Genomic DNA, 24,298 nt, shown 5'->3' on the forward strand with positions numbered 1-24,298 from the left:
CCACCAATGCCAAAGACAACTTAGAAGGTCAGTGGGAAAGTCTGTTTCTGTCGGTGGTCAGAGAGGAAGGCGGGGTTTCAGCTCCATTCCCCAAGAGCTTGGTGCTGGGGGGGCCAGCGGCTTCCTGAGCTTCGGCCCACAGACTGAGGGGGAACCCAGTGGCTGATCAGAGAGGGATTGCAGGGATCTCTTTGCCAGTGCTGAGGCAGGAATCTCTTGCTTTGCCTGTGTGTGGATCTGGGTCACAGTTCTGGGCGGTGGTGCTGGGGTGAGGAGGAACGCTGGCGTGGTGGAGCTTGTAGTGGCTGTGGAAAGGAAACCCTCCTCACAGTTACGGGACAGAAAGGAATACCTGTTGTCACAGGCCAGGAAAGGAGTAAACACCTCGCCCCTTATCATACCACCTTGGAAGAACTGAAAATTTACAGGGCCCTACAAGTATCTCTGAAAACAGCTACACAAACCCCTGAAGCTTGGGACAGTACACTCTCCACATTGGAAGCAGACTCTTACCTTAACAAAGAGTTTAAAACTCAAGTAATTGGCTGGGATCATGAGCAAGCAGCGCAAAAAGAGTCAGACTATATTATCTTACTTTGGTGAAAAAGAAGATCAAAATATACAACCAGAAGAAGACAACAAAGTCAAAGCTCCTACATCCAAAGCCTCCAAGAAAAATATGAATCAGTCCCAGGCCTTGGAAGAGCTCAAAAGGGATTTTGAGAAGCAAGTAAGGGAAGTAGAGGAAAAACTGGGAAGAGAAATGAGAGTGATGCAAGAAAATCATGAAAAACAAGTCAACAGCTTGCTAAAGGAGACCCAAAAAAATACTGAAGAAAATAACACCTTAAAAAATAGCCTAACCCAAATGGCAAAAGAGGTCCAAAAAGCCAATGAGGAGAAAAATGCCCTAAAAAGAAAAATTGGCCAAATGGAAAAGGAAGTCCAAAAGATTACTGAAGAAAATACTTCCTTAAAAATTAGAATAGAGCAATTGGAAGCTAGTGACTTTATGAGAAATCAAGACACTGTAAAACAAATCCAAAAGAATGAAAAATTAGAAAACAATGTGAAATATCTCATTGGAAAAACAACTGACCTGGAAAATAGATCCAGGAGAGAGAATTTAAAAATTATTGGACTATCTGAAAGCCATGATCAAAAAAAGAGCCTAGACATCATCTTTCAAGAAATTATCAAGGAAAACTGCCCTGATATATAGAACCAGAGGGCAAAATAGAAATTGAAAGAATCCACAGATCTCCTCCTGAAAGAGATCCCCAAAGGAAAACTCCTAGGAATATTGTAGCCAAATTCCAGAGTTCCCAGGTCAAGGAGAAAATATTACAAGCTGCCAGAAGGAAACAATTCAAGTACTGTGGAAACACAATCAGGATAACACAAGATTTAGCAGCTTCTACATTAAAGGACCACAGGGCATGGAATATAATATTCCGGAGGGCAAAGGAGATAGGATTACAACCAAGAATCACCTACCCAGCAAAACTGAGTATAATCCTTCAGGGGAAAAAATGGTCATTCAGTGAAATAGAGGACTTTCAAGCATTCCTGATGAAAAGACCAGAGCTGAACAGAAAATGTGACTTTCAAATACAGGACTCCAGTGGAACATGAAGAGGTAAACAGGAAAGAGAAATCATAAGAGACTTATTAAGATTGAACTGTTTACATTCCTGCATGGAAAGATGATATCTGTAACTCATGAGAACTTTGTCAGTATTAGGGTAGTTGAAGGAAAAAAACTGTATGTATGTATATATAGATAGATAGATAGAGGGCACAGGGTGAGTTGAAGATTAAGGGGTCATATCTGGAGAATAAAATTAAGGGATGAGAGAGGATGATACTCAGAGAAGAAAGGGAGAGGTAGAATGGGGTAAATTATCTCACAAAAAAAAAAAAGAAAAGAAAAGTCTCTCACAGTGGAGGGGAAACAGGGGAAGGTGAGAGGGAATGAGGGAATCTTATTCTCATAGGATTTGGCTTAAGGAGAGAATAACAAAACACATTCAATTGGATATGGAAATCTGTCTTACCCTACAGGAAAATAGGGGGAGAAGGGGACAAGAGAGCAGAGGGGTGATAGAGAGGAGGGCAGATTGGGAAAGAGGGTAATCAGGAGCAAATACTTCTGAGGAGGGACAGGGTCAAAAGAAAGAATAGAATAAATGGGAGGGCAGGATAGGATTAAGGGAAATAGAGTTAGTTTTTCACAACACGACTACTATGGAAGTGTTTTGCATAACTACACATGTATAACCTATATTGAGTTGCTTGCCTTTTCAATAAGGGTGGGTGGGGAGGGAGGAAGGAAGAAAATTTGGAACTCAAAGTTTTAAAAACACATGTTTTAGGGGTACAGAAGTCTATCCTGCTCTACAGGAAAATAGAAGGGGAAGGGGATAAGAGAAGGGAGGGGGGAGAGATAGAAGAGAAGACAGACCAGGGGAAGGGGTATTCAGAATGCATGCCATCTTAGGGTGGGGGAAGGGGTGAGAAATCTGGAACTCAAAAACTTGTGGAAGTGAATATTGAAAACTAAAAATAAATAAAATTTATATTAAAAAAAACAAAAACAAAAACATAAAGACTGAAAGCAAGGAGACTAGTTAGCATGCCACTGAGGAATACTGAAATAATCTAGGATAGATAAGAACTAAAACTGTGGTGGAGGTATTAGGAATGAAAGTGTTATAGTAACAGTAATGTTAAAAAAAAAAGGTCCTGAATAAAGCAGTAATTTTAAATATTTTCATTCAAACATTCAGTAAGAATAAGTTTGTACCAAACAGTACAGGATAAGGAATTCATCAAATGTAAGAACATATAAAGATCTGTATTTCCAAGAGAACCAGTCTCCACCTTTCCTCCACCCAGAACTCCAGATTTCTACTTTACTTAGTAGAGTCCCTCAGCCGGGCAAGGGCTGGTGGACAAGCTGGGCACTCCTTTGACCTCAGCAGATCTCTAAACAGATCAAAGTAGGCATTTCCTCTACAACCTCATCCTATATAATTTTTGTCCATGTCTTTCCCTATTTTATCCAGAGAACCCAAACACACTGGAGGCCTTCCTCCAATTTTCGTAATATTTCAGAAACATCAACTATCACACACAGGCTTGTTCCATATGTTTTCTCTCATCATTGCTCTCTGCCTGGCCCACTTCCTTTTTCAGTCATATATGTGCGTTCAATAAGGTCTCATGCCAATTCTTTTTATAAATCATGACTGGCAGCAGCTACAACTTCTCCATGCCCACTAAATACCTTTCCATTATTTATCATTTTGATGATTCTAACATTGAACTGTCCCAAGAATTACAACTGTATAACACTTTAGGGGAAATACTGGTGCTAAAAAGATTGATTTTTGCAATAAGCAGTCTGGAATAACTAAAAAACAATGTAAAATTTCCCAAATGTATTCCACCTCAATTCTGGGCCCATGTCATTGTCCACCTATAGCACCTATCCAAAATGTGAATACAGACAGATTATCTCATTGGACTGCCTGTTAAGTTACATGTAATAGTCTAGGACTAGGCAAACAGTTCTCAAAGTGTGGTCTCTAGGGACCCAAGGGATTCCCTGAGACTCTTTTGGGGGTCCATGAAGTTAAACTACTTTCATAATAGTACTAAAATGTTTTAGTTTATAATATAATAAATATCAATAGATATAGCTCACATAAACAAAAACTCTTGGGGTGGGTCCTCAATAAATTTTAAGAGTGTAAAGACATCTTAAGACCAAGAATTTTGACAACTGTTGGTCTAGGCAATGTGTTTTTTATCCGATATTTTTCTATTATTAAACTAATCTCTTTTGCATTGCTATAGATTTCATTAAGACAACTACAGTATTCCTGGGTAAGAGACAATTAGCATCCAGAAAAATCTCAACATCAGTAGAGAATCCCTATTTTGTATTTTGCAAAGGACATCTTCCAAGACACTAGAAAATACTGATTAGTAAATAAGTATCTGTATTTTAGACTTCATTTGTTGTTACTATTCAAAAGATTTTGAGCAAAGTTCTTCCCTTGGCCATAATTGTTGGAGTCTCATGCAATTTTAAAGTGCTCGTGAGAAGCAACTTTTTCAAATAAAGCCTTCATCTTGTTCTAACAAACCAAATGCTCCCAAAAAAAAAATAAATAAATAAATAAATAAATAAAGCAAATATAGCAGGATTTTATATTCTTTTATCCCTTTGAAGAAATGGTCTGCTATGAAAAAAGCCCATGAGTCCCTTCTTAAATTTTCACTAAAGAACATCCCTTCTTAGACACAACTCAAAAAAGATTTTAGAGATCAAAAAGTAGGCATAAGTCAATAGTTAATAGTCTGACAGATTAATGCAAAGGAAATACAATTCACAAACTTTAAGGAGTTCTACAAACATGTTTATTTTCCACATAAAGGTATTACATAAAGGAAACACAATATATAGTGGATACAGTACTGGAAGACCTGTGTTCCAGTCCTCTCTTAGAGTCGTACTTGCTATGTGACTCTGGACAAGTTGCTTTAGCTTCTCTGAGAGCCTCAGTTTCCTTTTATAAAAGAGGAATAGTAATAGCACCTATCTCAGGTTTGCTCTGAGGATCAAATGAGATTGTGTGTGTGTGTGTGTGTGTGTGTGTGTGTGTGTGTGTGTGTGTGGAGGGAGAGAGTGAGAGGGAGAGAGAGAGTGCTTTACAAACTTTTAAGTGTTATATAAATCTCAGGCATCTTTTATGAAAAATAGGGAATAAAGATTATAGTTAATAACCAATTCTGATGAGGTAGAATTCAAAAACTATTCCATTCTATTAACTTGTTGAATCATAGGGGGAAAAAAAGACCTTTGTGGCCAAAATAAAGATCAAATTTTTTTCCAACTGATCAACTATTTAAATCATGGATATCCTTTTCACCTAAGATTTGAAAAAATACAGCAAGCAAACAGCAAGCTAAGAAATAGACTAAATGGGCATTCCTTTCTTTGGAAATTCTTGATCAACAGGCAACACAATACAATAGAAAGGGAACTGGATTTGGAGTCAGAGGACCTGGGTTCAAATTTTGCCTCTGCTCCTTACCACCTATGTGACTTTAGGGCAAAATGTGAGGCTTGTAACTTGGAGTAGGTGTCCAAGGTCCCTTTTAGCTCTAAATCCATGATCCTATAATTCCTCATCAAATTAATAAAGACAAAACATGACAAAGAAAAACCATCTTTCAGTTTATTAACGGCACTAAATACATCTTATCTTATTTGAGGCCTCCTTTTCAATGCTTCTGAAAAAGAAGTTTCTCCTTAAGCTACAGCTACTAGTGGTATCAGTAAATATTTAGCATGGATAGTGTTATGTTTAAAGCCATGCCTCCAAAGCTAAATGCTTCAATAGACTGGAAGGATTACGAACATGCCCAACCCAACAGAGATACATCCAAACACCCCCAAAAAACTTCTCCAAGATTGGTAAGTAGACTTCTGCTACCAAAGATAGCAAAGTATTTTTATGAGGGACCCTCTAAAGGCGTTTACTAATGTGGCAACATTGTATGAAGTTAAAGATCGAGAAAAAAAAACTGTTTCACATCAAGAAGGCCTGGTTCCATACAGGTAAAGTGTCAACGTCTGATATGAAGAAATTTGAGAACATTTCTTCAGCTCTGGGTCTTAAAGTTCTAAAATTTGTCATGATAGTACAAAAAGTATGGAGAAGAAAAAGCATTAGACTGAGAACCAGAAGACCTGGATTTCAGTCCTGCCTGTGGCACTAACATCCTTAGGTAACAGTCTTGGAGAATGTAACATCCTCGGGGAAGTCATGTAATCTTTCCGGATCTTGAGGAATCCATCTGGAAGGTAGACTACATGATTTCTAAAGTTGCATGAAGCTCTAAGAGGTCTATGAGGCATAAATTTCTACCTTTTCACTATCTAAACTATAAAGGAAGAGCTAGAAGGTAGTCTTTGTCTTGAATCTTCTTTGATGTCTACACTCTCAGCATCAAATAACCTGCAAATGATACCAGTGCCTCACAAAAATTTAACTGGTATGACAAAACAAACTTAGTACTACCTTTCATTCTTTCCCACTTTTCCATTCCTAATTCCTATATCACCCTCCCCCCCAGTAAACTGAATCACAGGATTTAAAGTTGGACATCATCTAGTACAACCTTCTTTATTTTACAGATAAGGGCATCCAAAGCCCAGTTAAGTTAATTGACTTGCCTGTGGTCACAAAAACAGTGAGCATCAGAGAAGGATTTGGACCCAGATCATATTCCAAATCCACACATCCCTCTCCTTTCTCTACAGAAAAAAAAGCTTTGTTGGAGTAACCCAAGGCTAGCAGTCTTCCATCTTCAATCCATTATGGTAATAAGATATTTCTAAAACCTGCTTTATTAAACATACTATCAATCCCAGGTGTGCCCAAATTTGCCTAGAAAAATCAAAACAGGTCACAGCAATGTTATAAATGATTCCTCTCTAAAGGTTTAGTTTGACCAAAGACTAATAATGAGAACACCAAGAAATAAAAAATGATTTTGGATAAAAGGCAAGAGGAGAACTAGAGGAGCTTAATATTGACTCCAGGCAAGCCACATAACCTCTCTAGGCCTGAGTCCCACTCTCCATCTATCAAGCATTAAAGTTGGACTAAATGACCTCTAAGGTCCATTCTATTTGCATGGTTCTATGAAATAACTGTCAGCCTTGCCATAAGCCTCTTAAAAAGCAGTAGGGCAAGATTTATTAAAAGGTAGGGGGAAATCATGTCCTCTTTCTTTTTTCTCAGGATATTTTTAGGGCTTCAATCAAAATATAGTTCTCACATGTTTTTCAAAGTGGCTATAAGTCCCACGAAGAAAAAACATTTTTTTGAACTAAGTCTGTGATTTAATTCTTAGAAGGAGTTCCTGGTGAGGAACTTATTTCAGCAATGCAGATCAGTACCTTCTTTACACTTTATAGTCTCATACTACTCTCCTACATCAAGAGAGCTGCCTGGGCCTCTGAGAGGTTAAGTGACTTGTCCTGGGTTGGTCACACAGCAAGTAAGCATCAGAAACAGGACATAAACCTATGTCTTCCTGACTCCAAGGTCAACTTTCTATTCATCATGTCAAGCTTCCTCTTCTCAAAGAAAAGGATAATAAATGCGAATTTATTTAAGTAGCTCTATACAAATAACCTTAAAATCCCTTTCCCCTCAATTTATATATTTTTTAAAAACTTACTTGAAAAAGTTATATAAACTCATTGGCAGAGTCACACACGCTGCACATCCTAAAAGGGAAAGATATTTTAAGTTATAAATTTTCATTCAAGTCTGACAACAGCAGCAGCTGAACAAGTTTACATCATTAATTTCAAATAAACAAATCTTTTTATATTACTGTTATGTACAAAGCAGTCACTGAAAGTCAGTCACTGAAAGAAGGACAAAGTTAAATAGAACATGATTCCTGCTTACAATTTACTCACTTCAAGAAGCTCTGATTTCATTTGTAAAGACTCCTTCCACTGACAAAGGATGCAACTGTCTCTGGGCCTTAGTAAATTGTTTCATGAGTTACTATGGCCAAAATAAATTCATTACTCAGTGGTTAACCTCTAAATTTGGCTAGGCTAGCTCCTGCACAGATATCATTCCTTCCCCTGGTCCTTATTCAAAATCTTTCCACCTTGGTAGGATCTGTGAGTTTGTACTCTCCAGCCATAATCTTCAAAAACCCAGAGTCTTATCCATGCCATGTTGAGGAAAACACTTCTGAATAATAGTTTAGAAATGAGAAAAAAGAAAAAGTTTTGTAAATAAGATCCTCCTCTACTTACACACATGCCTGGGTATCACCTGCCCTGAAAAAACTTCCCTCAACCCCAATTCCCCTTCTAGCTCTACTCCAATTTCTCTCCTTCCTTCAATGCCAAACTTTATAAAGGGAGTCTACACACTTGTTTCCAACACTCCCTCAAATACTCCCAGCCTTATTTATAATATAAAACTTAAATTGGCAAAATACACCATTCAAGTGGAAAGGTGGTAAGTTAGGGCATGTTGCTCATCAAGCCACAGTTCTGCCACCAACCACCACTGCTTGTCAACGTGCCTGCCTTTGAACCAATATTCTTCCCTATTACCCACGCTCTTCCTTCCACCACAAACTGGTGGCAAAAGTATTACGAAAGGCCAAAGAGCTAGGAAGATGAGTAGTGACCAGAGACAGACTTAGCTACTCTGAGGGATTATGACTTACACCCAATTCTTTTATGGCCCCACAGTGCTAGGCACAGAACAGGTGTTCACCAAGTGCTTTAAAAATTATTTTTGGATTGAGAATATGAAGAACCACTGCCTGATTAGTCAGCGATTCCCCTTTACTTCCTTCACATGATAGATAACAAAGTGAAAACATTGACAATGTTATAAAAATATTGCTATCGTCTGATATAGAATGTAAGCAGAGGGACTATATTTTTAATGCTGGTATAAGGGACAAAAAAGGCTTAACAAACAAAGCACCAAGACAAAGAAAATCCAAAACCAACATCATAAGATCACCGGCTCATAGGTTTGCAGCTGGAAGGGGGTTCCTTCAGAAGTCCTCCAGTACTACTCCCTCACTTTACAGATGGAAAAACTGAATTTCAGGACAGCTGAGTGGCATGCGTGTGATGACAGAGCTGCAAGGAAGCACAGCAAACTCGGTCCTGTGACTTCAAGTCCTGAATTCTTTTCACTGGACAGCACTCCTTCTCCAAACGTTTTAGCTTAGAAGTCAGATATTTCAAAAGCTCACAATGAAAAATGCTACTCACTTTCTAAAAATCATGTAGGCATAAATCATCACCGATATGAGCATGCTTTATGTTCCCTCATTTACCAACACATTTCAAAGAATATTACTAGACAAATCAAATGTCACTACCAATAAAAGTTTCAGTTCCTTGGCAAATGACTTTTTTTTTCTACTAAAGGTCAATAACTCAGAAAAATATCAATTGGAAACCATCTAAGTAAAAAGCAATCTAAATTAGTTTTTGTTTTGTTTTGTTTTGGTAAAGCAATTGGGGTTAAGTGACTTGCCCAAGGTCACACAGCTAGTAAGTGTCAAGTGTCTGGTCTGAGACTGGGATTTGAACTCGGGTCCTCCTGACTCCAGGCCTGGTGCTCTATCCACTGCACCACCTAGCTGCCCCCTAAATTAGTTTTTAAAGTAAAAATATGTAATTCCATTAATCTTTAAAAATTAAGGAGGTTTTAATTTTAATTAAAATAAAATATGCAACATAAAACCATTCAACAAATAGTAAAAAATATGTGGTCTTCCCAAAAGGAGCAGAGAGGAGAAGGTCAGGAATAAACCAAAAACCTAGAACATGTACTAAAATATATCTCAAAGAACACTGCTAGAAAGATTCTCATCTTACAGCCCTTAGGACACCAGAGCTAAAGACATTAAAGTACTTTTGCATTTTCACCAACATAAACAGAATCATGGGGATTTTCTTAAGGGCCTAAGAAATATGTCAAAATTCTTAGTAATAATGTAGTCTAGAAGCACGGAAATAGGAACCATGACATGGTGAGGCACCAGTGCATAACAAATCAGAATAACAACAAAATACCACAAATGCATTTCAAAATGGGACCATAAATAAGTAATTTAAATTGTTCTTCAAGGCCAGCTAAAAGAATGCATGGAACTCAACTGATAGAAATTTTATCAAAAAGACAGGGCATCTAAAGAAGTATCAATTATGTTATTATCTGAATGCATCGTAGTTACATTTCCCTAAACTAAAATTTGGAACACATGATCTGCAATGGATTTTATTTTTGCTTTATTTATAAATGCAGTATGATATTTGTAGAAATATCATAACCAACTTTTATCACTGTGTTACCACCCACATCAAATATACACAAATGGACAAAGTAAGATGGTCTAGCCTGAGTACATTTTCAGGATAATCATAAAGGTTCTTTATGTGAGTGACTCTCAATCCAGTGATTTATATTTTTACTATTACATTTATTTGACTGGATTCATTAGTTACTATTTGCCAAAATGTTGGTATTTCTAAAACATTTTGATGATTTATAGGTATGACTAGACAGAACAACTGAAATTCCATATTTATATATAACATCCTTTCCATTAACATATAGGCACTATTCATAGTAGGAGAAAAGCTTCACACTTAAGTACATCTAATTATAAAACTGGCAGATGTACTCTCCAGTACAAATTGATACTCTAAACTGCTATCAATAGGAGGACAGGTGTATAGCAATGGATGGCAGGGAGGTGGGAGGAGATAAGGCAAAAGAGAGGCAAAAGGATGATGAACAGCCCCACTGGACCAGAGATAGTCTTCACTATGGGGAAATAAGAGCTAACATTTGCCCTATTCATCCTAACCAACATCTCCTTACCCTCCACTAACCCTTAAGCCCCTTCTTTCCATAATTAAGCCATTAAGGAGGAGTGTCTGGCCCATAAATCATGTGGTGTACAAATGACTAGCTATTTGAGGATGTGTTGGTTAAGAGTGAGGGCAGGGACTTAAAATTAACCTATACAAGTTACTTATAAAGGTAACGTGACTACAGACCTCTCCTTGGATGATACCTAATGCAGCTAATATTCTGAAATGTGGTTCACAGGCTAAAGGATCTTATATTGTTATTTTTAAAATTTAATACAGATCTCCAATAAGACGAAATGCTTAATTCACACTGATTTAGTTCATGGAGAAAAAGGCAAACAGTTGGAACATCATCCTGTTAAAATTATCCAGTCACCACAAGTACCCAAAAATGTTTTGTCAAAGAATAGATTATAGAAAAAGTCATATGTTTTCAGGGTAGCCAGCCGTACATAACAAAAAATGTATTTTTTTTCAGAATGTGTTTTGGTTATTTTGGGGCAAGGAACCAAGAAAATACTCAAAAGACATGTCTTTCTACCTCTTAAGTATTCAAAGTGCACTTTTAGGTAGCATAAGCAGTCAAAATTCAGAAAGGTAGAGAAGAAAAAAGAAAAAAGCATGAGTGTGATACTTAGAAAGGAACAGGCAGCTGAATTTTAGAAGAAATATACAATAAAAATCTCTAAAATATCTTTAGAGTTAGTAGTGCAAATAAGTGTGGCCTTAAAGTTCAATACCAGAACAAATCTAGCCCCCATCTAAATCCTCTTTCAGCAATGAAAATGAGGGTTAAAAAAAAAAATAGATTAACTACTTTCAAACTAATCTAGTTTTAGTCAAGGATTTAAATTAATCTGTTTTTGAACTTTAAATACAAAGATTCGTTGTTTTTGTGTTGGTGGTGGTGGTTCTTTTAAATAATGAGGCTAAGATTCTGTGAAAACTCTGTCCAAATCTGTATAACCCATTTTTCTAAGACATTTTGCTAACTTCTGTCCTTACTAACAGCAACTGTATTAATATGACAATCTGGGATGTACAATTAAAAACACTGGGTTTTGACAAAGAGGTGGTGGTTAAGATAGGCTTTAACATGGAGCTTCTTACCAATAATCATTGCAGTGAATAGGTCTCTATATAAGAAATTAAACAGGAAAGGTTCATACCAGGCCTCAACTCCCACAACAGCAGTCACTATGTAGACAACAGAAATAGTCTGAAAGGAAAATGCACACAAAAACAGAGAGAGAAATTAACGGCTGGAAAGCTTGCAAGTTAGGTTTGTTTTCTGTATTACAAATCTAATTAAAAAGCTTTATTAAAATAAAAGCTGCACTATAAACCTTAAAATGTTCCAAAGTTTCGTTTTTCCTTAAAACCATTTCTAAATCCAACATGGCATATATAAAGCTTTTACTCTCCATATAATGCAACAACTGACAGCTATCTATGAAACCTCCATAATATAAATGACTACAATATAAGATGGTAATTTCTATTTCCAACCAATTCTCCCCAAAAATATACTCCTACGTCCTTGTTGGAGTTTTAGGTGGGGACAGGTAGAATGACAGATCAAAAAGCTAGAATTCAAAAGGCAGAGTGAATTCAAAGCAAGCTTATGGTAAGAAAAGTTTGAAAAAAAGCTTTCTGCTCAATGAAGGGATCAGGGATGTGTAAAAAAGACAATACAGATATAGGCAAAACCAACTTGAATCACATCATCCATATGGTAAAAGGAATGACAAGGGTTTAAAAATGTTTAGCAGCAAATATGGTAATATGTTTTGCATGACTGAACATGTAAAACCTATACCAAATTGTTTAGGAGATGAGGGAGGAAGAGAGAAAATGTGGAACTCAAAATTCTTTAAAAATTAATGTTAAAAATTGTCTTTACGTGTAACTGGGGTAGGGGAATAAAGTATTACTTTAAAAAAATGTTTAGCAGCAACATTCAAGAAAGTAAGGCAAAACATCAACTTACCACCTGGCTAATGTCATATCCCCACGGCAAGAAGAGAATTCCCGTATTATACTTTTCCCAATGGGACAGGATGAAAGAAAACAAAACTACCCATAAGAGGGCATATAAAACAAAAACACTGACACCCGTTGCTCCCCGTCCAAAGATGGAATATACAGTCACTACAAAGTAAACGCACGACCAACTATCTAGTCCATGATCAAATAATTCTCCTAAAGGGGTGCTGGAGTTGGTTCTACGAGCTTGTTTTCCATCAACACCATCTGGAACAGAAACAGAAATAAATAAAAATTTTCACAGCAGACAGAAATCCTTCATTATGAATCACTAAAAAAAATCAGACAAATTGCTAAGAGATTAATAACTTATGAATACATTTCCAACTAGGATAAAAATTTAACCATTAATGTTTAGGATTAAAACATTTATTAGCTCAAATAATGAAATTTGTCATTTATGGTTAAAAAGCTTAATCTAAAATTAAACAAACATATTAACAACTAAATCTGAAGAAAAAACCAATCTTTCACAAAAAATGCTGCCTAGTACTCAGACACCACCAGCTTAACCAGCAATTCTCACAAAGGTATTAGATACATATGAACTAAATCATAGAATGTATTATTTATACTTCCACGACTATATGAAAACCATGAATTGGTCTAAAGGCTTCCAATTTTCTTACCCCTTACTGTCCCTAGGCTAAGTGTTACTTTCTTGCAGCTCCTCATATACGCCACATATCCCTGCCAGTGGCTTTGCACTAGTTATCCCCCATGCCTAGAATGCACTCTCTCCTCACTTCCTTGTCCCAAAATCCCTAGTTTCTTTCAAGGCTCAGCATAAGCGCCATCTTCGCTACATGAATCTTTTCCCTCCAATATCACCTTTGAGCACATTTTGTATATATACATCCAAGCCATAAGTTTCTTGGGTACAGGGACTGTTTTATTTTTGTCTTCTGATCCCCATCAGATGGCACACAGAAGGTACTTAATAAATGCCTACCAGAGTTTTAGCTTTAATGAAGAAAGAAAAATGATTTCCTATTAGCCCATCAAATTACCAATCCAAATAGCAGAGGACATTTGAAGGACTATGTTGATACTTTGCCTTCACATTTTTTAATCTGTAAACAGATGTTCTTATAGTACTAAAAAGGCAGTTTATTCTCTTATATCAAATCTTTCCTTGGCAATCATTTTTCCCTATTTATTGACTTAGCAATCTATTTTCAGCCCAACCCTTATCCAAATTACTACAAATGCAGAACTAGTGAAGCAGGTATTAACAAAGTTTTCCATACTTTCTTGCTAGATCCCATGGCAATTAACAAGTAGACAGACATCTCAAGAGGCATCATGATTCCTTTAGAAACAGTCAGTGCTCACTAAATAAGTGTTAAATAAATATCATTTCTGCTGGGAGTCAGAGCCACAAGTTTTTTCTTCCTTATTCTTCAATGGTCTGAATTCTGGTTGGTAATAAGTTATTTGGGCAAGATCTGGGGCCCTATTTACTACTAACATTAAAATACTGGAGCCTGGGTACAGGAAAAGATGAATTAAGTGTAATTAATTTATGGAATAGTTAATTCACTGAAGGAAAAAAATGTGGTTTCCCTTAATGAAAGAGAATAACTGTCCTGTCCCATTGTATGCTAATTTAAGAGACCCAAAATCTTACCTAGAGTGTAAGCAACGAAGTTAAGGATGCCCACTACAATCCAAACCCAGCCCGGTACGTGCTTCTGACCAGATGCTGAAAAGCAAAAGACATGCTCTTTAAGACGTAACAACTCTTACCACAGCAAACACTTTCAATAAGAATTGCTTCCATTAGTGAATTAAAGTAAAAATAATGTCAAGATCATATAATGAATATCCAACGAAGTAAATTTAAAATACTTGTAATTAGAACTTCCTGAGCTACTGAGAGGTTAATAAACTTGCCCAGGCAGTATATGTCAAAGACAGAACTTGAACCCAGGTCTTCCTGACTCTGAGGCCAGTTCTCTATCCACTGTATCACACTGCATTTATTATCCAAAACCACTAGTTCCACTTTGCCCTAAAAACTGCTTATCTTGGGATGGAAAAAAAAAAACCTAACATGCACATAAAGTGTAAAGACTCTCTAAAGTTCATCTAAAGCCAATCTATTTGGGAACAGGGCTTTATTGCTTATGTGAAAATGGCAAATGTTTATTGACCATCCTCTTTCCAATCACAATACTTTATTAATAAACCAAAAATATTTTCATTTTAATGGAGAGGGCAAAACATTTTCACTTTGAATATTTGGATCTTCACAAGTTAAGGCAAATGGAAATGTTCTGGCTTCACTTTTTCTTTCTTTCTTTCTTTCTTTCTTTCTTTCTTTTTTAAAGTAGAATGGAAAGAGCACTGGACTTAGTTCTAGTCCCACATCTCTCACTAGCTATGTGACTTGTGGAAGGTAAATTAAATCTGCTAGGTCTCAATTTCCCCATCTATAAAAGTAAAGCATTTTGGGAAAACAGAAATGAAGTATGCCTCCCTACCCTTAGCAAAAAAGCAGAGTGTTACAACCACTATCATATTCAGTCACTATTATCCATTTTTGCATAGCTGGTTTTTGACACAAGAAGGTTCAGTGCTTGGGGGGAAGGAAAGCATGGAAATTTCCCAAAATGGCTGTAATATAAACCTAAGAGGCACTAATTTAAAAAGTTTTAAATAATAGCATAGAGTACCTAATGAGTACCAACTTACATTTGTATAGAAATTTAAACTTTCAAAGTACTTACATCATCACATTTCATCTTCACGACACTCTGAGTTAGTCAAGACTAGTATTATTTTCTCCAATTTACAAATGTGAGAACAGTCTCATAAAGTGCTAATGACTTGCCCAAGGTCACAGAATAATAAAGTAGGTTCTGAATCCTAGTCCAGCAATCATTTGACCATGCCATGATGCCTCCCCTAAATGATCTCTAATGGTCCTTCCAGCTCTGAGATTCTATGAAATATAAAACCTAATCTCTTCTTAAACATAAATTACAGTAAATTATATAGGGCATGGTATAGGAACAATCAATTCTAGTTACTAAAATATTCTGGTTCCTGGAGAGATAACCATGGATTATCAATTTTCAAAGAATGAGAATAAAATACATTCAACAATAAAATTATATTCAACAGATTTTAATCTTTTTTTTCCCCTGATTATTCAGGTAATATGTTGGGATATTATAGTAGTACCTCGAGGTCATATTAGTGATTATAAATTATCACTCCATTACACACTGCAAAAGTAATTATTGACAGAGTTCCAGACATTAATCAAGAATTTTAAGTGTTCTTAGTTGTCTGAATCTCTACTATTCAATTAAACTGTTGAAAATTAGTTTTGTGATCACTGATTATCTACACCCTAATGAACAGTCATTACAAAATAATTATCTCATAACACAACATAATAAGTGCATTAAACTCTGACACATGATTTATCATTAAAAATAAAAAGCTACATCTTAAATGGAACCAAAAAATAAGCACATTTGTAGAGATTTGCGAAGGGTTTTTTAGGTGGTTTACTGGTTTCTTTTTTAAAAAGAGGTAACTTAAATTTAGACTCCAAGACAGTCTTACCTGATGCAAAAAAGTCAGGATCAAAGTAGGCCATAAGTAAAAAATTGAATATAAGCAACAGAAAGCCTGATAGGGTAATCAAATTCGGAGCCAGCCATGTAGGGAAAATCTATTTTAATTTAAAAAAAAGTCAGAGTAAAAAGTTATACAGTGTATATACATCATATGCTAATTTAAGATTATATTGTTATTTCAATCTTCGTTTCCTATCACTCTTCTCAATATGCTTTCATGCACTCAGTAAATCAAAAGTGATTATGACTCCAAAAGATATGGTTAAGAGGTGGGGCACAAGAAAGAGAGAAAAAATTATCCTCATTTTACATTTATGTAAACTTTCCATTGGACTCAAGATACTTTGGTAAATATGCCCACTGTTCTAATGAATACCTACAAAGACAGGTAGAATATTTTTCCTCTCAATCAAAGAAACATTTCTATAATGAAGCACAAAAATATGTCCCACAATTATGAAAGGTATATTTACTTTCTTAATTGTATATGAAATTTCTCTATTAGAAAACATGGAAATATAACCTTGCAGGTCACCCCACAAGCACAAATCCGAAGAAAATTACGTAACAAGGCACAATTTCAAAGGATTGTGACTTACAGGAAAAGTAAGTCCTGTGCATCAATTACAGATGGGGTATTTATTATCAAGTAAATATCGCAGAGAAATTCTGAAATGAATAGGCAAAACATCAACTATTAATGTCATGTAGGTATAAGACAGGATAAGACTGCTTGTCTGTACATCTACACACAGTTTACTATTTTCAGCCATATTTTCATTCTAAAATTGGAATAAGAACGGCAGTGAGGGTATTGAATATGTGACTATCTGGATCCTGAGAGTGCTGAGATATTTAAAGACCTTAAAGGTGGGGAGAAGGGACTTCAAAGGAAGAAATATCAATGTCATTTATAAGGAGAAAACTAAAATGGTAGAAATGAAAGCCAATGTGATTTGTAAAATAACTGGAAAATAGAGTCAAGTCAAGTAAACAAGAATGTTACAACATCTTCAGCCACCATTTCGCAGCACTGCTTGCACTTTCATTCATATCCCATGAATCACTGGGCACATTAAAGGAGTCATAATACTCTTTGCTCCCCATTGTCACTTCAGACTAGCTTAGCAAATGAAGTTAGTCCTTGACAATGAGCATTAAAATTATTGATTACCTAAATTTTACCATTGATAATCTTTCTTTAATATTTAAGAATGAATAAGCAGTTGGATTGGTAGAAGCCTTTAAATTTTTTACAGCATGATCCTCATCATCCCATTTTAGAAAGTAAAAAACAAAAAAGAAAAAAAATCTAATACCCAAGCCCTCTTTGGCTTTTGTCTTGTAGTCACTGTCACCAATAAAATGATATAGTCTTGTTCCAGCATTATGGTAATTCTCAAAAAGCTGGTTATTAGGGAATTTTTATTGTAAAGTTGTTTTTCAGTCATGTCCAACTCCTTGTGACCCCATTTGGGGTTTTCTTAATAAAGATATTGGAGTGGTTTGCCACTTCCTTCTCCAGTTCATTTTACAGATGAGGAAACTGAGGCAAACAGGTTTAAGTGACTTGCCAGGTGTCACAAAACTAGTAAGTGTCTGAGGCCAGATTTGAATTCAGGTTTTCCTGACTCTAAGCCCGATGCTCTAGCCACTGCATCACCTAGCTGCCCAAATAGAAAAGAATACAGCAAGTTAAATCAGGATGTGAAGATCAACTCATTCCAGAGTACACTCACAGCTGTCAATAAATTGAGAGCTATGCAGTGTTTCCAGGACCCTTAAGGATCTTAACACTAAGATTAAAAAATGAGTGACTAAATGTTAAAGATCATTATCAATTTAATAAGTAAAACAAAAGCAGCTAAGATATAGAAATACATATATTTTCTATCATCTCACAAGTAATCAAATTTTTAAGTTTCCCAAGTATCACTTCTTTTGCTGGAACAGATATAGCCTAGTAAAAGCTACAGCACAGATTAGAAACATAAGATAGTCTTACCTTTACTATAGTATTCCAAAATGGGTGCATAACATACAAAGAGAGCGGATTGGTATCCACAGCCCTGTACTGTAAGAAAAAAATGATTAAAACTTTCAGAAGTTTATCCCTCTATCTATTCTGAATGTTAGGTTGAATATTACTCAATTCTAATGTCATCCCAAATTGAGTAGCATTTTGTAAATAAAAAGATAGAACAAAATGAGCAAAAGAATGGCTTTATGTTTATTTTAAATGATTTACTATTCTTTTTTCTACCTCAAAAAGCCTGGTAGAGAAGGGCATTGAAGTTACTAACAGAAAATGTCCGACTAGGTTAGGTCAATATGATTTGGTTCTATCAAATCATCTCTGATGCCAATACTTCTGCTTTCTATGGCACCTCCCATGACAACCCAGACATTAACCACAAGTCTTGGCTTGCAACCCTCCATTTCAATCTGGGCCAGAATTAGGCATGAAAGGGTTGGGGGGGAGGGGGGGGAGTATAACAGATGGAGAAAGAAGCAAAAAACTTTTTATTTCCATTAATGTCATAAATACCAATACTCTAAATTTCCTGCACAATAACCAAACCAGATTTCCTTTCATTTCACTCTCTACTTATTTGTGTACATAATCATATATACACAATATAAAAAATTTGATGTCTATTATATATTTAGTTATATATTTTCTCACCTATTTTAAGCTGAAAGTTAGAGGTGATAGTCCATGTCCATTTTTTTTTTTTTTGCTTTTGGGTGAGGCAATTGGGTTTAAGTGACTTGCCCAGGGTCACACAGCTAGTAAGTGTCAAGTGTCTGAGGCCAAATTTGAACTCAGGTCCTCCTGACTCCAAGGCCAGAGCTCTATCTACTGCCACCTAGCTGCCCCTCATGTCAATTCTTTATATGTAACTCAATTATTTAGTAAAATGGAATATGTACACTTAAAAAGTGTCCTCCCTAAGTCTTTGCACCAAAAAAAATTTAATATAATTAAAATTAGAAGGGAAACAATAAACTAGGGACAAAACTTTTGCAGTAATCTTTTCTGATGATGGTGTGATATACAAAACATTCAAAGAATTGATGCAAATATAAAAGAATAACAACCATTCCAATAGAAACAGAGAGTCAATATATACTTGATATATATAAAACAGATGGTCAAAACACATATACAGGCAGTTTTCAAAAGGAAGAAACCTAAACTATCAACAGCTATCAGAAAAAAAGACTCAAAATCATTAAGAATTAGACAAGTAGAAAAATTAAAATAATACCTAGGTGTTACCTCACATCTATCAGATTGGCAAAGATCACAAAAAAGAAAAATGGCGATTGTTGGACAGGCCATGGGAAGATATATACATTAGTGTGCTAGTCGTGGAATTGTGAATTAGTCCATCCAATCTGGAAAGCAACTTGGAAATATGCCCCCAAAGTCACTTATCTACATGTTTCCTTTGACCCAGAAACGCAACTATTAGGGCTGCATTCTAAAAGAGATCAAAGAGCCAAAGGCCCATTTGTACAAAAATATAGTAGTATTTTTTGTTGTAGTAAAGAACTGGAAACTAAGGAGGTAACCATCAATTAGAGAATGGCTGGACAAATTATGGCTTATGAAGGTAACAGAATTCTGTACAGACATTTCTTGCTTTACATAAGTGGACTGGGGCCCAAACCCATGGTGGCGGCTGGCACACAGTTCAAGGATATGTGGGGGTCAGAGACAGAGAAGAAAGAGCAGGAGGAGGAACATGCAGTGGCCAGAGCCAGCCCCATGGGCTCTTGGACAGAACCGAAAAGAAGAACACACAGAAGGCAGACATGTGGAGGCTGGACAGACATAGAATGGAGAGGACAGGTGACACAGAGGGGCTGGGGATAAGGGGGCAGGAGCAGAGAGATAAGAGGGGGAGAGAGAGGAAGGGGGAGAAGGGGAGGGCAGGAGGGAAGGAGGGGGAGAGAGAGAGAGTACTGCGCACCCACAGTACTGTACGGTAAAGTTAACAGGTGGGGGGTTTTTTTGGAATTGCAGATTTCTTTCAGAAATCTTTATGCATAGCCAAATTTGTATAAGAAAAATTTATGCAAAGTGAGAACTGTCTGTATTGCTGTAAGAAATGTAGAAAAGAACCATTTCAGAGAAATTAGACTTGTATATACACTCTTTAAGTGCACGTTTTATTTTACTAAGTGAGTAGAATCAGGAGAACAATTTATACAGTAACAGCAATACTGTAAAGAAAAACAACTTTGAAAGACTTAAGAACTCTGATCAATATAATAACCAATAATTCTAATAAATATAATAATCAATAACAACTCAACAGGAATGAGGACGAAGTAAGCAATCCATCTCCTGACAGAGAGATTCCAGGTGAAAGAGGAACTAGCAACAGAGTCAGGGAAAAAAACAGAAAGTAGAGTCAGTGACATATTTTTTAAACGCACATAAAAGAACAAAAAGAAGGCCTAAAGGAAACATAGCAGGACAGCTTTGAAAGTCACATTTTAAATTTATTATATGCTTTTTCAAAAAGCAATCAGCATATAACAGAAATTCATGTTTTCACAATATACATATTACCCTCTTTTTCTGTTCTACTTTGTATATGAAACTATATCATCTCGTCAGCTGTTCCTTAGTACATGAATCAGGAAGTTTAAATGGGTGATCTGGCAATACATCCATATGGAAAAAAGTGACTAAGGATTACAGCCTGATAGAATGGGAAAAGACTTGGCGTCAGGAAAGGTTGGTTCTTTTTTCTAACCCCTCTGCTCTTTACTAGCAGTGTAAATAAACTGGGGCAAACCATTAAACTTCTTAGAGCCTCAAGCTTCCTTATCTGTAAAATGAAGATAAGCAAAACTTAAATTACCCATCTCTCACAGGGTTATTGTGATAAAAAGTATTTATTAATTGCCCGCCAAGTGCAAGCCACAGTGCTAGACCCTCAGGAACACAAAGACCAAAATTACAAAAGTTCCAGGGGTGGGAGGGTGGGAGGAACAGGGTAGGGTATGATACATAGGTACACATATAAAACTAATTTGAAGAGACAGAGAACACTAACCCCACCTCCTTGGGAAAATCAGGAAAGGCTTGGGAATAGCCACCTGTGCAGGACGATATTGGGAATAGAGAGATTTTAAAGGGCACAGCAGAGGGAACTTCATTGAATAGCTAGTGTCCAAATTTGTCTTAAATACATAGTGTACAAATGTAAGTACTATGAAATAAATCTAGAAAGGTAGTTTGAAGCCAAAATGAGGAAGACTTTAGATGCCAGGCTGACCCTCCCCAAAAGATAAATGATGAAAGGACATCAATCAAGTAACAAACATTTATCGAGGCTATGTACCACTCACTATGCTAATCACCAGGAACATAAATACAAGCAAAGAAAAAGCCAGTCTACCTTCAAAGAGTTTACATTTTAAGGGGGAAGACAACACATAAGAGGAAGCTGAAAATGGGGTGGGGGGAGGTACTAAGATGGCAGCATGGTGGCAAAGTCCACAGAGCCAGAAGCAGAGTTGGCAAGGTAGTGAAGGATAGCCAGCCTGGGGCCTCCTCCAAAAATAGAGGCTCCAGAAGAAACACCAATGAGAGAAAGGAGCCACAGAAGCAGAGAGAGAGGGCAGCTGAAGCATGGTGGCAAAGTCTAAAGGGGGAAGCATGGCTGGGCTGGTCCTTCCTCAAAAATGGATGTTTGGAGGAACAAAGCAATGGAAGAAGGGGGCCTCAAGGCTGGAGAGAGAAGGTAGTTGAAGCATAGTGGCAAAGTCCTGTAGCAACTGAGGGGACCAAAAAAGATTTCCCATAAGAGTATACCCTTGTACTAAGTTTTTAAAAGCCATGATTCTACGAGTCAGAGGTGAAGAGGGAGAGCTTTCCAGTTGTGGGGGACAGCCAGTTGCACTGCTGACAGCATACAAATAGGGAAGTAGGCCAGTATAACCAGGTGCACAGGAGGAAGTAATATGTAAGAATGCTGTGAAAACAGCGGGAGGGAGAGAGGAGAGAAGGAAGGAGAAAGGTTAGAGGGACGGGGAGGAGAGAGAATACATGTACACTGACTCCCTTGTTTGGGAGAGAGAGAGTGAGACAGAGAGAGAGTGAGAAAAAAAAAAGAGAGAGAGAGAGACAGAGCCTAAAGGTAATAAGAAGGCATTGGAGTTCACTGAGTATAGAAGTTAGAAGGCTGAGTGAAGGGATACACTGCCATTAATAATGACGCAAAACAATGATTCATTTTTAAACCTCACCCTGGAGGATGCTTCCATCACCATTCCCCAGAAGACTTCTCACCCTGGAAGATCCATCTGTCCCTGTGGCCCCTTCCTCTGGTCAGTTCTTCCTTTAACTTCCATTTTTAAGGAAGTATCCAGGCAGGCATATTCACTCCTTCATTCCTCAGAGTCACGAAAACCAAGAGAGTTTCCAGAAGAACAAGGTAATCAAGAATGTCAAATGCTGAAAGTCAAGAAGGATGAAGATTGAGAAAAGATTGAGAAAATTAGATCTGGCAATTAAGAGAATGCTGGTAACTTTGGAGAGAGAAGTTTCAACTGAATGAGGTCAGAAGCCAGAGGGCAGAGAATTGAGAAAAAGGAGAAGAAAGGGAAAAGGGAAGGGATAGAGAGGAAAGGAGAGAAAAAAGAAGGGAGGGTATGTGGAGGTATCAAGTAAAGCCAGCTTTTTTAAGGACAAGACTGGTATAAGACAACAGCCAGAGGGTAGAGTAGGATCTTGTGAGTTTCTGGATTTTGTTTTTATTTTTAAAGGATAAGGGAGACATGGGTAGCAACTGGGAAGGAACCATTACATAGAGAGAGACTGAAGACCAAAAAGTGAATAGAGATAAGAGCGGAGCCACTCTCTAAAAAAGAGGGGCAAGAATGACATGTAGAATACAAGAAGAGGGGTTGGCAAACAGAAGAACTCCCCTTCATCAGCGACAGAAGTGAAGGAAATAGTGGAGAGTGAAATGAATTGAATTGTCAAGCTATATATATATATGTGATATTGTTTACACAGTATGTAAATGTGTGACATTCTTTCAACCAGACCCACGCTACCATTGAAAGCTTGATGAGCTTAGTTTAGGGGAAGCTGAATTGCTACAAGGTATAAACGAGCTCTGATGGCTCATCATGAAGTTGAGGTAATCCTAAGTTCTCAAAAACTAAACCAGCACTGTGTATGCTCATTATTATTATTTTTCGGTCTAGATCTGTGTTTTATTTGATGTAAAGGACTCCAAGAGAAGAAACTTCCACTACCCACGAAGATCTATAACTGTTACACAACTTACAGTTTAGTGAGTTGCCTGAAGAACTGAGCTGTTAATTGACTTAAGGTCCCACTTTTTTCCAATAAAAATGTCTCCTCCAATTTAAAAAAAAACACATTACTACTACCACCTCACTGCTCAAAATGTCATCAGCTTATAACAGGAATGGGGAACCTCTGCTCCCCATCAAAGTTAGATTTTGTCCAGTGTCACTGGTACTGTGACTAAGAAAATAAACATGTTATTCTGCTATTCAAAAACCTTCAGTGGCTCCCCATTGCTCTCTTCAAAGCTACTAAATGATCTCCAATTATTGGAGATTTTATCACCAAATCCAATGGCCTTTTCTCAGTCCTCATTCTTTTCTACCTCTCTACAGCCTCTTACTCTTGTCAATCACTCTCTTCTCCTTGAAACTGTCTCCTCCTAGGTTTTTGTAACACTACTCACTTCTAATTCTCCTCATACCTGTCTGTTCCTTCTCTGTACCTTCATCCACTTCATATCTGCTAACTTTGGGGTTCCCCCCTCTCTCCTGGGCCCTGAAGACTCTCCCCTTTTCCTAAATTCTATATTACCAAAGAGGGTACCACCAACCTCCCAAGTCACAGAGGCTCACTCACAACCTGGCAATCACCCTCCACTCTTCACTCTTTTTCATCCAATCACTGGTCAAGTCCTATTGATGTTACCTTCATATCACTTGCATATTCCCACTTCTTTCTCCTCTGATGCCGAGACTACCTTGGTGCAGGCAATCTCTCATCACCTCATGGCTGGACTATTGAAACAGTCGCTGACTGGTCTCCCTGCCTCAAGTCTCTCTACTGGTCCATCTTTCCCTTCAGCTGCCAAATTGATCTTCCTAAATTGCAGGTCTGACCACATCACCCAACTCCCCT

The 24,298-nt window shown here is 37.0% G+C and overlaps 1 protein-coding gene across 3 annotated transcripts in view; it reads right to left on the minus strand.

Annotated features, from left to right (window-relative positions):
- The window catches only part of SELENOI (selenoprotein I), a 55,504-nt gene that overhangs the window by 14,494 nt on the left and 16,712 nt on the right, over positions 1–24,298 (minus strand). For 2 of the 3 annotated variants that reach the window (XM_020983917.2, XM_020983915.2), the window contains exons 2-7: positions 18,104–18,172; positions 16,085–16,193; positions 14,136–14,210; positions 12,450–12,712; positions 11,570–11,678; positions 7,264–7,312 (exon numbers count right to left, since the gene is read on the minus strand). In XM_020983917.2, the coding sequence (XP_020839576.1) occupies positions 7,264–7,312; positions 11,570–11,678; positions 12,450–12,712; positions 14,136–14,210; positions 16,085–16,193; positions 18,104–18,133 (635 nt within the window). In that variant the 5' untranslated portion in view covers positions 18,134–18,172. Of the gene's footprint in view, positions 1–7,263; positions 7,313–11,569; positions 11,679–12,449; positions 12,713–14,135; positions 14,211–16,084; positions 16,194–18,103; positions 18,173–22,368; positions 22,524–24,298 lie in introns of those variants that run through there. The other variant, XM_020983916.2, reaches the window with a different exon arrangement.

Source organism: Phascolarctos cinereus, unplaced genomic scaffold, assembly GCF_003287225.1.
Source record: "Phascolarctos cinereus isolate Bilbo 61053 unplaced genomic scaffold, phaCin_HiC Scaffold_2;HRSCAF=192, whole genome shotgun sequence".
Taxonomy (NCBI): Eukaryota; Metazoa; Chordata; class Mammalia; order Diprotodontia; family Phascolarctidae; genus Phascolarctos; species Phascolarctos cinereus.